Below are 14,267 nucleotides of genomic sequence, written 5' to 3' on the forward strand. Positions count from 1 at the left end.
AATAAAGACTGAGGCACTCAGCCACACACTGGAGAAGAAAAGTGTAACTGCTGTGTTTTTCTATGTTTTTGAATTCATTTTTTTTTCTGATATTCTCTATCATCATTTGTTGTTGGCTCTGATGGGACTGTGGCCTCTAACTGTGACCCACCACAAACGAAACCTTACAGGTTCATCTTCAGTAACACACGGTTCAAATAAAACATCGTAAAATATAATAAAATAAAGTAACAAATTCTTTTGTTTTTTTTCATAGTTCGCTTTTGAACATTTCCAAAAAATTACAAAGTGAATGTTTTATTGTACTTATTCTTTTTTCATACAGTAATCAGACTTTTATGTTATTTTCTTGTCTTATTCTTTTCAGTATTCATGGTATAAAAGGATTGCCCTGCAAAAAACAAGCCAAATATATATTTTTTTTATCCGTCATTGATTAAGGGTCAATTTTGCGCCAATAATAGGGTGCACTAAGTCTACTCCATAGCAAAAGAGCACTAGACAAAGGAAGCTTTAACAAAAAGCCCAGGCACTGATAACAGGGTAATTCTGCTTTTATGTATTTTTTTCTTTTCCATATTTTCAACTGAATTGCATCACGAGGAACAAGAAGAAAGAAAAAAGGCCACAGTTAATATATTTTCATCTTCATGTAATGATCAGAATACTGAAAAATGAAGCATGTCTTTGAAAAGGACAAATAATACCGAGAGACATGACGAACTGAATAAGCAGATGAGTCAACATCATCGCAGTAAAATGGGATTGTTGTTCATATTGTTATTGGAGTCCCCTGTACTGTATGCCATTTGGATTTACTTTTTTTTTTTTAATGGAATTTAATTATTGCCTGGTATTACTAATTTGTGTTTAAATTATTATTATATTCATTTTTCAGAATTCTGGACTCTCCAAATACTAAATCGTAACCTGTTTCCTGACCTCTGAATTTCTGCCCCCACATCTGACTTGTCTGTCTGCTGTTGTTCTCACTGATGCTGTTCAAACCGTTTGGACAAATGGACAAAAACTGCCACAAAAACAGCAATGAATATGGGTGAGATGGATGCAGCCATGCAGGTTGTTGTTAATGGATTTAGAGGAATTCCATAACTTTAAATCCACATATTTGACCATGTTTGATATAGTAAAATTGAGACCTTTTTCTAGAAACCGTACAGTAACCGTCAGCTCATGTGGTCAGTTCATCAAAATCACAAATAAAACCTTTCCTATGTATTCCTAGTGGTTTGTTTGTGTTCCAGAATATCAGTATATCCTACAAGTGTGTCCCCTTTACATGTTTGGAATTATTGACTAGCTGCAGAAATGTAAAAAAGAGACCAGAAATTAGCATTCAAGCTAACGACCACTGGTTGCGGTGACTACATGCAGAATCTCAGAAGTCCTGTCCTCACCCTGGAGTTACCAGATTTGAGCTCTGTCCTGACTATCTAAACACAAAAGCTTGGGCGGACATGTGAATAGCTTGTTAGCTGAAATATACAAATCATTGTAAGTCGGACAGCCTTAGAGTTGTTGGGATTCGGCTACCAGTTTCCCCCTCTCTGCTTTCAGTAAAATGTCAAACAGTGATTAATTCACTGCCTTTACCTAACACCAATACTACATGATTTAAAAAATCTGAACTTCAAATATTATTTTATAAAACAGTTAGGAATCTAAAAAAAATGATCTGAAAGGGATAAAATCTTTTTGCTGTATGTTTTATTTCTTTTAATTTCTTGACATGATCATCCATTCGTTGTGAATCCTTTGGGATTTGAATTCAGCTGTGAACTACAATTTATTTATAGCACTTAACTCAATTAAAAAAACTAAAATACTGATGCGGTTTAATAAGCTTGGATCCCAAGAATAAATTAATCCAATCTGAGTTTTCAAAGAGTAACACATATGCTTCAGTATAAATCATTTCTACTGATTTATGAATTATATGAAACTGGAAAAATATTCAATGTCTTTAGGTGAAATACTCAGCAAGAAGAACAGTAAAATATTAACAGGAGTTTTAAATATTTTTTCTTCTGGCAGTGGACATTTGTACAATTAAAATGTTCTGTTATATAGACATGAAAACTCATGGCTCTTTTGATTGTTCATTTTGTCATTTTCTTTCACAGGAATCTGAATATTCTCTGTTAATGAAGTGCCATGTTAACATCCATTATGGTCTTTTGTATAAAATGTTTGTTTTATCCTTTTGCATGGAAAAAAAATGCAAACTATATTTAGTATTATATAAATGTAACAAATTTCAGATTTGTGTGCTACTGATGTTTGTTACTCTCATGTCTGGAGTATACCCGAGTGTATTTGTTCTTTTAAATGGGGTCTTTATAGGAAAAGAGAGAAATGCATCCTGTTTCTAACATTGCTGGGAAAAATAAAGGACAGGAGTGGCCATTTTGAATTCAACTCATTATTGCAGTAAAACTGGTACAGAGTAACAGATTACAAAGCTCATGGCACAGTCACTGAAAAAGAGAAATGAGGTGTGTATGTACAACAAGGAGGGAAAAGAAAAAAAAAGTTAACATTTTGGCTAATAGAAACATCAGGGGTAACATAAAAATGAAGATACTGTAATTCGGGAGATGACTTGATTATACAACAAAGAGAAAATATGAAATGAAGCATCACAAAAATAAAAACATTACTTAAAAAATACATTTAGCACTTACACTGACAGATTCAATCCAAGTGTTTAACCTAGGTCCGATTCAAAGCAGCTTTTCCTTTCAATAAAAAGCTCAATTTTAATGGCAAACACTAAAAACAAAAGACTGAAACTGCCTTGCACGCGATCTGATATCTTTTTGGGGAAATAGCTGATAAGATTGTTCGCTGACGACCTGCTATTTTATATTAGCGACACTCCAATCTTTTACACAATTTTCATATATTAATCTTGAATCAGGTGCTGAGGGTCTTTGATTTAATCAACATTTACAACCCATCTTGAAGGACATAAATGCACCAGAGTCAGAGCCGGGCACCACGGGGAACAAAGTGTACTGAAGTTGTGAACATTCTTCAGGTACCAAGTTTTTGCAGTGATTTATGTCATTTCTGAAAAGGTGCGTCGCAACACATTTCCTCTAACAATTCTTATTATAACAGATATTTATAACAGCAAAAATCAGGTTGTGTATTTTTGAGTTATGATATGCTGTGTTTTTATGAGATTTTGCATTTGCACTGAACTCTTGGCAAAAATGGCTACGTCGGCTCTGACAAGTGATTCTTGGTGCAAGCAAAGACTATAATTTGACTTACACTTCAGAGGGTCTGCAATCAAAACCACATACAGTACTGAGCACCACTGACCAGAACTAAAAGTTGGCACCTGGCTACTAACTGGACAAATACAACCTCACAAAAAATCAAAACAAGTTCATCATCACCGCCTCTCACTGGCAAGTTCTCACCCCACAGAAACCCCACAGAAAATGTTTTATGACTATTTACACATTTCTCTGCAAAAAATACAATTAAAAATGGTAATGTCATGAGGCATGGAGAATTAATCAAATGTCATATATCTTTTATGATTTCTGATTCCTCCCACGAACCCTCAAAAATGTCCCCCACAGATAATAAACATAATGTTGAAGAGAGAAAAAAAAATGATTCGGAACTTTTGACCTCACTACATTTTCAATGTGACACATTTTTTCAACACACACTGAATTTTACTTTTTCATCTTTTAACAAAAAAACCGATACAACATATTTCTAAAACACAAAATAACAACAGTCTACATGTAAAAATATAACTTTTACATACACAATTTCAAAATAATGGTAAAGTTTGCCATTTTGTTGCATACAATTTACAAATGTCTGTGTGTTGTTGCCTTGGATACATAGCAGTGAATGGAGCTGATTGGAACTCCGGTCCCATTTTGTCCTGCGCAGAGTGCCGTACTAGTCAGAGGGTGTTGTCATGGCAACAACAGAGAACACAACAAAGTCAGTTGAAAATTTATAACACTGAGGGGCCTCGCCAACTTCTGCCAGTTCAGTCTTTGAGAAAATAATTCCTCCCCAAGCAAACACTCCTTTGCAACAGAAAGTAATAAAAAAACATAACAGAAAATGGCACCCTCCTTATATATCGTATATATTTTTTGTACATTTATATATAGATTGATTTATTCAAATAGATTCTTTTCCAGTTTCCGTGCCTTCCTGTTGATTGGGTAGGATTTTAACCGCGTCAAAATGACCACCGACAGAGAACAATGCTGTCGGATAGCGAATTGTTGTTGTTTTTTTGTTTTTCTTTTTGTTTTGTTTTTTTACATTTTCTATAATAGACATGTAAACCAGAACAGACAAAGAAAAAGTAATAAGAGAAAAGATTCTTCTTAAAAAAGAGAGATAGAGAGAGAGAGAGAGAGAGAGAGAGAGAAAGAGAGAAAAAGAAAATCTGTTTTACAACATACGACCACACACTTTGTACTGAAGACTACATTGGCTTACGGACAAGCCGTTCAAATATTGATAAAAAGCTGATAAGCTATAATACAAGAAGAGACGCGTTGTTCACCATGGAAACAGGGCTGGGGCTTGGAACGGGAAGGGCTCGGGGTTATGGAGGACTTGGGGAGGGGGGACGGAGAGGCCTGGGACGGGGGCTCGTCTTGCTAAATCAAGCGTCTGTCTCACTGGCTCGAGGCCAGAACACGCTGTCTACTTACATATAAGCGTACAGTACATTAAATACAGTTTAGTTTGTTGTTGTTTTTTATCCAAAAAATACTTTTTTTTCCTTTTTAGCTTTTTTTAAATTCCCAGGTCTGGTAAAAAACCTGACTGCATAGAACCTAACGACTAAGAACAGGTTTCCCTAAGCTTGCATCCTATTAAAAGACCAGGTAAATGTCCTCCTCTGGCAACTCGAATGATATGAACTCTAAAAAGGCACATTGGTAGAATTGTGAATGTTCAAATTGCATCTGTGGGAATGCCTAGGTGGGGCAAGAGGCTGGGGAGAGGGGCTAGGGCTCTGGTTTAGGGCTCATAAGGCTAGGGTCAGCAGAGAAGACAACACTGGGACTGGGGATTAAACATAGGTCTGGATTAAGGAAGGCTCAAACTGGGGCGACAGGAGACTTTCAGATTGACACCAGAGCACATTGGACACTTGCAGGTACTCCAGTTACCTTCATCTGTTGATGGAGAGTGGACCTTTAAAGTTTTCTTCCTGACCTATAGTGCCCTAATTTATGTATTTTCTCACCTGGACATGATAAAAGATTTTGTGTCGGCCATTCCTGCTTTGGTCTGATCCAATTCTGATCAGTTTCTTTCCCAAGTCAGTGTTGACTTCTACTTAACTTCTACCCAGGAAACCTGGATAAGTCTAAGTAAAAGAGGCAGCACTCTGAAATTCTGGACTGTTTTAAAATGTTTTAAATTTACATGTGAATGCACACTTTATTCTGGGAACCCAAAACATCTGAGTGCTGCTAACTATCTAACTATAGCTGATTCTAAGGCTGAATTTAATAAAGTCTGAAGTTGTCTGCTACAGGAAGAGCAATTTTGCCAGACTTTATTGCAACACTACCAAGCAATGGGTTGCAAGGCCAATGGTATTCCAAACAGTAAATGGTCCCAGCAACAGACACTTTAAAAACACACTTTTCAGACAACCAATGTCAATCAGAAAGTCCCCCAAGGTTGTTACTCTGGGCAAGGAGGTCTGAGGTTGGGGTTAGAGGTTTAGGGTTATGATCAGCCTTATACTAAACCAGAAAATTAGGGAATATGATGAATCCAACACAGGAATGCTTTGACTACTGCTGCTTGGCCCCTAGAAGAAAATTATACACCCCTCATCCCGATGATTGTTCCCTTTGCTCCCCCTGCAGCGTCATCATTATTTATACCTCTGGATTTCTCTGGTTTTCCTTCTCTTCCTCCCTATTTCCAGCTCCTCAGGATGTTAAACCACTTCAATCCTGCTTTTCTCCTCACCCTCCCATGGTTCCCAAAACTCTCATGGTTCAGGCCTTCAGGACATCGGGAGCACTCGAGTTCAAGTAGAGCGATCAAGATTCTGGGAATGTGCTAAACGTGGAATAGATTTCACTTCTGTGCTCAGTCCAGCCCCCCTTCCCTCTCATCCACCAACCATCTATATATCATTTTTATCATCTGTCCTTACTCTTAACCATCTGCCCAGTTATCATTCGATTTCAGCAAAAGCCTGGACAACATTTCAAACTCTGCCTGCTCTGCAGATGCTGACGAATATCTGACTTTGATTCGGGATGTTTGCTAGAGCTCTTCTTTTCTGTCATCATTTTTTCATCTGCACCCCACAGCCATCATAACAATCTCAAATGAAGATGTCAAGAAAAGTCAGACTGCCACATTTAGAAGTACACTTTTTTTCATTACAGCATGATCCTTCCTTCCAGTCTTCTGTAGCTCCTCTACCTTCAATAATTTAAATACCCCAGTCCCCCTGGAGTCACTCATTGGTTGATTGATCAACGGATTCAATGATTGATTTTCTAGATAATCTCTTCCTCTCAATAGATACACATGGGTCATTTGGGAACTATCCAGGCTTTTGTATTCACTAAGATTTTTACAGTTTGCACAATTTCGCCTTTTGTTAAACAAAGTCAACGTTGCTATTAGCATAAAACACTAATAAAAAATACATAAACATGTTCAGGTTTCTTTTTTTAACACTAACAATCTATTGTAAATCGGTTACGAAGGAATGCATTTGAAGGGGAAGAACGAGTTGCCCCCGTTTTTCTTGTTTAGCCCCGCTTCTTTGTAGGCGTCTATGATAGTCAAAAAGCATTTGCAAACTATGTTTTGTTCAGATAATTCGGCATTCGGAAAAGCAGGAGGGTTGCAACAGATTCCTAACCTCTTCTTCATTTTCATTTGGAATTTAATCTGTGAAAATGTGTGTTTCGTAAGGGGATGTATGAGTGGGCAGCTTGCTTAATTGCGTGATACTGTCTGGAACTTTCCTGTTCTTTTTTTTTTATTTTCTTGTTTGTTTGCTTTGCTTCTCCACATGTATCTATCTGACTGGTTTGCATCCAAGAGGAGATCAGGCACAGCTTCATCCACAGTGTGGCGTTAGATTGCCATTCAGTCAGAGACGCGCTGAAGCTGCGTTCAACAACAGCTGCGCAATGTTGCTTTAAAAAAAAAAAAGAAAAAAGAAAAAAATCTCTTTAACACTTTGTGATATGTTTTGCTCCGTTCTCAACAACCCTCCCCAACTTGTACCCTCCTCACTGCCCGCGTCCAAGTTGCACTTTTTTAACAAGTTTTTTGTCATGTTTTCCTTTTCTCATATATATATATATATATACTATATATAGAACCCTTTTGTTCTTTAAAATTGGGAATGCTGATAAAACAAGTAGCACAAGAAGAAGAATTTCTTGGATGATGTGATTCCAAAGACATTTGTCCATTGCTGTCACTTTGTGTCAAAAGCTCCCACAAACTGCCACTTTGTGGCAGCCATGTAACGGCGGCCATTTGAACGTCTCACAAAGTAGCATCCAGTTCACTTCAGCTGGAGATGCAAAGTGACGAAAGCGACTAATGTGATTCTGCAGTTTGTGTTCTCGGAGAGAGAGAAGAAGGAGACGAAGGTGAAGAGGAGGATCGGAGACGACGGACGAGAGGAGGGAAAGAGGCTGATCTGATTGGTCAGGCCGAAGTTCCAGAGAATCTGATTGGTCAGGCTGAAGCAACAATGGGTTTTGATCGATTGCCGGGGTTGTCATGAAAACGTCGTCAGAGGAAGTGGTCACTCATCATCTTGATGAACTCTGGCACCTTGGACCTGGAAAGCCAAAGAGATACAATTAAGTAATAGAGGGAACTTACCCATAACCCTACCCATACTAGGTGAGGTATTTTAACACTAAAGCCATAATAGTAGCCCCTAGTGCTAGTACTATTTCTTTCGCCTCACAACAATAGTATGGCTGAAACTATAGTTAGTAGTGTGTTCTGTCACACTAAATAGAAATGGTTAAAGTAATGGTGAAGGCAAAGGAAAAGTCATGCATCATTTGGCGACCATGAATATTCGCAGCTAACTTCGTGACATTTCAGCTAGTTGTAACATAATTACTTAACACTTAGAAATGGAGATGCTACCCCATTGCCCCATCACTACATCACTGCTGAGGGTGCTCACAAGTAAAACAGAGCATACCTGGCTGTGACATTAGGTTGAATTACTCTTTATAGGAATATGTATTTTTTAGGAAACTATAGAACTTCAGATGTGACTATAAAATATTTAGAATATAAAAATATTTATATATTCATTCATGGGGTTAGAGACTAGCCATGAACTCATAACATTTTTGTGTTTTTTGGTCCTTGCACTATAAGCTGAGTCATCAATGTGCTGCACGACTTTCATGACTTGTACAAACCTTCAGTGTATACAGAAAGAAAAGGCAGTACTTTTCTTAGACTGTAAAGACTGCAGATAAGAAACTCGGTGTGGTTTTGTCCGAGGTCACTCCTACTTCTTATCAAGGACCTTTGGTACCTCAAGACTACAGAACATCAGAAAATAAGCTTAGCGACATGTTTAACCTGCTCCGTGATCTAACATGAAAACACAAATACAATTTGAATGTTCTAAAAGAAAACAGAGCTGGTAGAGCAAAGAACAGAAACAATACATAATTCAGTCAAAAGCAATGACAAACACAAACAGGCACACATTAAAATCACACTTAACTGCCAATCTGTTGTTGAAATGTACCCAGACCAGACAGAAACTCATGTTTGAATGACGTGTTTGTACAAATTCATTCAAATTATTCTAAATGGCTTTTGGTCCACATGTTGTCTGTGTACGTTTTAAACTTTTCTCTCTACTTGTTTGGTGTAAAGTCTCAAGACAAATAAAACATAATATAACAAATGTATTTACTTTACATTTCAGATGCCAACACATTCTGCTCAGATCTCAGATCAGAGCTTGCAGTTTTTTCAATGCAAGAGTTAAATGCAGACATATTTTTACTTGATGATTAGCCTTAACTTATCAAGGGAAGTTTGTTTTGGATGGGAACATCCTCTTGACAGTCAAACAGTCACTGATACATCTGTTTGCTTTTGAAAGATGGACACCAAACAGGAAATCTTTTTTTCTTTAGCAATATTTTTCTGGCATGATTAGTGCATCTATTCCTAATAAAAGTCATTAAGTCCTATGTTGTTTGGCGATACAAACTGAATGGGATGTCAAATTGTATCTTTCGAGTGTATTTAATTTGATTTCAGTTACTACAAATCTTTTGCAGGACACAAATGGTTAAAAAGTACACAGACATCACATTTATGGACACTGATGGACAAATAATAACTTTAACGTTTTACCCTGAAAACAGGAATGTCCTTTTTCAATTTACTCACTGGAAGCCGAAATATGAAAAGCTACAGTGTATATTCTCAGTTTTACTGGAGGTATATTTAGTTTGCCATCGCTTTAAAGTTTTATGGCAAGTGAGAGTTTACAAAATGATTGCTTGAAGTTTCTGGACTGGTTTCTGAATTCTGATTCTTTGGTTTGAATTAAAGGTACAACAGCAGATTAGTTTATAAGTGAAATCTGACCATTCAGGGGGGGAGGAGATGTTGCTGCGTTTTACATTTGTCCCAAGGGGTTTGACCCGTCGCCCATGGCGGCGGCGGCGACGTGGTGCGCGGCGGCCAATGAGAGGGGAGCCCCGTCCGATGTCACGGTGACCTTCTCCTCCTCGCGGCGCTTCAGACAGGCCGCCTTGGGGTTCAGGTTTCGCTCTGGACAGAGGGAGAGGGAGGAGAGAGACTGTTATTATTTCTGTATTTTGTGTTTTTCTTTCTCTTTCATTTTTACTGAAGTATTTTTTGCACTGAATCATAAAATCAGTCATGAGACTGAAGCCGAGAAGCCAAAGAACTTCAGCCGGGTTGAAAACAATCAACAGGTGCCACTGCTGCCCTCTCCTGGAGGTCCTGGGGGACTACATGTCCTGGAAATGTAACTTAACCTATTAAAACCTGACTTCCACCTTAACCAAGCTCTCAAACGTCAATACTTAAAGCACAAACAACATATTGTTTACATGTTTCTATCTGTGAAAACCATTTTAAAAGACAAGGGTGCCACCATTCTAATGTTTTTCTCATTACTGAGTAATCCCATGAAAAGAACAACACACACTTCCGATAGTTCTTTTTTTTTTTTTTTGGGGGAACTATTTTCAGTGGTGGATTAATCCACATTTGGTGCTCTTGTGACTATCTCCAACAGCAGGGCAGTGATGTATGTGTGACTGAGTCAAATTAAACTAGAGAGTGTGTTCATGGTAATGATGGAACAGCAGTGTGCATCATCAGTGTGTTTTAAATAAAACATGAGTTATAACAGGCTTTGAAGACACAGAAGGTTAGCAGGATCAGTTCATTATTTGTTTTGGTCCTTTCATGGGATTTGTTGGCGATGGCCTAATATGTTTTAGATAATTTGTAATATTTCTTTACAGGATCCAAAAAAATCACATCTGTCACCTGGAAATGTTCAAGTTATCAATAATAATACATTTAATTAAAGAAACACAAGCAGTATGTCATTTTCTATCGACATAAAATGCAGTCTATTTATCATTTCTGTAATAATGTCAGCAGAACGACACAGTTTACATTTTTTCTGTAATCATTATAATATTGAACAGTTATTAAGGTCAAAAGTCATGCATGCTGATATGAAACTTACCTCGGACTTGCTGCTCCAGACTGAGGATGACAGCCACGGCCTGGTGCAGGATCAGTAACTTGGTCTGGGGTTTGTCGCTCTTCAGGTGCAGCTGGACCATCCTGCCCAGCTCCTTGAATGCCTCGTTGATGTCGCGGACACGCAGACGCTCCCGTGCGTTGTTGGCCATCCTCCGTTCCCTCTCTCTCTCCATCTTCTGCTCAGGAGACAGGTCCTCGTCGTCGTTGTTGCTACGGTGACCAATGATGAGGAAGCGGGGGTTGAGGGTAAGAGAGGAGGAGGAGGAGGAAGAGGATTTGAGGATGAAAGCTCAGTTTATATTCCTGTGTGTAGAGGCTCATTTTAAAAAAGAACCTGCTGTGGATGAATGTCGCCGACTTTCACTAGATGATTGCTTACAAAACAAAACAAAAAGGAACAGGGCTTGGGAACAGACATCATGTTCTACTGCTCTTCAAGTTAATGCAGGATACAAGAAAAAAGCCAATTCAAGTAGTCATAAGCTAGTTAATGTCATAGGTAACAAAGATCTTTTTTTTTTTTACCTGATATCTGCTTGGAATATGATTTTGTCCTCATGAATTCAGGCCTTTTCGACTTTGAGAAGTGAAGAATACTTCACCCAATTAGGATTGCTCTCCTATAAAATTACTAGTCGCACAATTTACGGTTTAAAAAAAGTATTAAATTCAATGCAACAGAAGCAGACATATCATCATTTTTATTCCTTGTGGACAGACTTTGATGTGTAAAACATCATGTGGTGGTTTTCCTTGAACTGAAAACAGCGACCTGAAATGCAATAAGGTGGCCAAAGGTGCAAAAAACTAGCTGCCAACAAATTTGCTGGATCACATGACCATGCTGTAGATGACGATACGTTCCCAAACCCTGTTACACATCATGGGCAACATTTTTCGATAGTATATCTTCATCATCAAAAGCATTTGCATCATCGTCATCATCATCATCATCATCATCATCATGGCCGCCACCATCATGTACAAATATCTGGGTTTGGGATCCGAATGTTTCTGATTTGAGTCCTCCAGTTGAAAACTCTTTCTGGAGGGTTGAAGGCTGCATCCAGGATGTGAAATCAACACTGTGACCAAAGCCAGCACTTGATCTTTTTTTATTACTTCAAATTTAGCTGGCTGAAGTCTTTATATAATTAGTTATACCTTTGGGTCCACTGGAAAACCTTTGAAGGTTAGTGGTTTCTAGCCAAGAGCAAGAACATTCACTCTCTGTGGGGTGTTGATTTCCCAGCCCTCAACGTGAGGCTGCACTTCTTTGAGAATATCGAGGGGCTCTACTCTGTTGTGTGAGAAACAGTTAAAACCAGGCCCAAGACCCTGGAGAGACTGACGGAATCAACCGCGAGCTTCATGTCCACCAGAAAACCTCTCTTCATCTTGACAGTGCTTTCTTGGCTTGCAGCAGCCATGTTAAAAAAAAAGAGAGATAACTGGTGGATATGGTACATTTCATGTACAAATGTCTCTGGATTAACTAGTGTATTTAACTGCTTCTCATCACACTTGGTCACTTCATCAAAGTCCAGAGGCTGGTTCCCAAAACACTCACAGCTTGAAAACCTTCTTTGTGTCCGTTCTCTCCAAAAACTACAAAACATGTTTGTCTTATAAGAGCAATAAATCTCAACTGGTTTGTATTGGAAGAAGTATTTACATAATTTAACTACATTGAAGAAGCGATGCCACAACATAAAGATAATGTCTATAATAATAAGAGATAGATAATGTCTCACGATCAAGTGAGAGAGTAAATCTTACTGCTTCATCCCATTAAAATGGATGATCACGTTCATTTCTGCCGTGTGACTGACCAAAAAAAAAGAGAAGGTTTGTACAAAATCCAAGTGTAACATCTTGAACAGTTTCTGGCTCTTGGAGAGGTTTGCTTATCAATGACACTTTGAACAATGAAGGTCTCTGAGCATTGTGAGTGTTTCGTGAAAACGCGAATCCCAGCCCAGCTTAGATTTTTGATAGAAGCGAACGTCTGAGAGCTAGGCGGGGTTACCTAGATCTTGACCTATCAATAGATTTGAGGTCCTTGTTGTCGGGGTCCTCCTTCTTGGAGTCCAGGGGCTTCGTTTCCTGCAGGAGGTTCTCGTCGCCCTCATCCTCAGACTTGATCTCCGAGCTGACAGAGGAGGTGCTCTGGCCCTGGAGGCCTCCGGACAGGGCTGCAGGAGGATGGAGGAGAAAGGAGAAGAGAGGGATTAGAAGATGCATGTAAATAAACACAATATATGACCACAAGAAGAAGAAAGAGAGAAGAAAATGAGGTTGAGGATGGGTGCCCAGACTTTTTCCCAAATTTAATGGTGCGCCACAGGCCAAAAGAAAACTAATTTGATTGTCTCGCCCCTTTATTAACTCAGAAGAATAAAATAGAACATACACAGTGACAATTATTCACAAAAAGAGTGAATAATAAAATGTCTGATCCCCTGCACACCAAAACATTAGTGAACCCTGTTCCAATTCACTATAGATGAACTTCCATTTTAGTTTTATTTTACAGCACTGTGAAAATGCAAAACTGTATTAGAATGGCTTCCTACGCAAAGTGTCGCTCTGTTCACCATGTTCAGATTATGAAAAATAATTAATAATTAGATATACATATTTTAAGGGCATCTTTTTAAAGGACAATGTTTTTAAATTAAATGACATTTGTTTTGCTCAAAACATCTGCTGGCACAAATCTAAACCTTATGGAGGGCCAACTTTGGCCTGCGGGCCCCGAAACAATATGGATTTGATTCAGCTGCCATACCTTACCGTATGAACTGTTACTACTACGACCATCGGCGTGGTAAAACAGCTTACGTCAGCTTAGTTTCAACTCTCAAGTCAGACATATCAATCATTTCTGACAGTACATCTCACACTCGGACTCACCACCACATGGAAAAACACCTGCAAAGCACTGACAGCTACATCTACATGATCTAAATATAATCTAATATTAACAGATAAAAACAATTAATTTAATCAAATAGCAGCATCACACTGTTTGTAAGCGAATGCAGGCGAGCAAAGGCCATCCTGGAATAATAAGGGGACGTTGCTAAATCAGAATATGTTTCCCGTTTTTCTCCCATCACACTGTGAATGCAGCATCAGGCGTGTCTGAACATAGATGATTGTCCAGTTGACCTCAGAGATGGCGACACGGCAGAGTTACGATGCAGACGTAAAGCCTCTCTCCTCAGCTGAACAGTGCAGTCTTTATTTGACGTCTGTATGGATCCGTCACTGGGATGCTGCCAACTTCTCAGTCAACACAAAACACTCCACTCTGTTCCCACACACACACACACACACACACACACACACATACACACACACAGGCGCACACACAAACACGCCACCAACTGTCTGCCATTTTGAATCGCCGTCTGCCTGACTGGAGGCATTTTGTGTGCAGC

The 14,267-nt window shown here is 38.7% G+C and overlaps 1 protein-coding gene across 12 annotated transcripts in view; it reads right to left on the minus strand.

Annotated features, from left to right (window-relative positions):
• Positions 1–575: 575 nt before the first annotated feature.
• Positions 576–14,267, minus strand: part of tcf4 (transcription factor 4) — a 217,649-nt gene continuing 203,957 nt past the window's right edge. For 7 of the 12 annotated variants that reach the window (XM_019276204.2, XM_019276203.2, XM_019276202.2 and 4 more), the window contains 4 exons: positions 12,851–13,016; positions 10,802–11,031; positions 9,696–9,846; positions 576–7,861 (listed from right to left, as the gene is read on the minus strand). In XM_019276204.2, the coding sequence (XP_019131749.1) occupies positions 7,813–7,861; positions 9,696–9,846; positions 10,802–11,031; positions 12,851–13,016 (596 nt within the window). In that variant the 3' untranslated portion in view covers positions 576–7,812. Of the gene's footprint in view, positions 7,862–9,660; positions 9,847–10,801; positions 11,032–12,850; positions 13,017–14,267 lie in introns of all 12 variants that reach the window. The other 5 variants (XM_019276210.2, XM_019276200.2, XM_019276209.2 and 2 more) reach the window with 3 other exon arrangements.

Source organism: Larimichthys crocea, unplaced genomic scaffold (genome assembly GCF_000972845.2).
Source record: "Larimichthys crocea isolate SSNF unplaced genomic scaffold, L_crocea_2.0 scaffold82, whole genome shotgun sequence".
Lineage (NCBI taxonomy): Eukaryota > Metazoa > Chordata > Actinopteri > Sciaenidae > Larimichthys > Larimichthys crocea.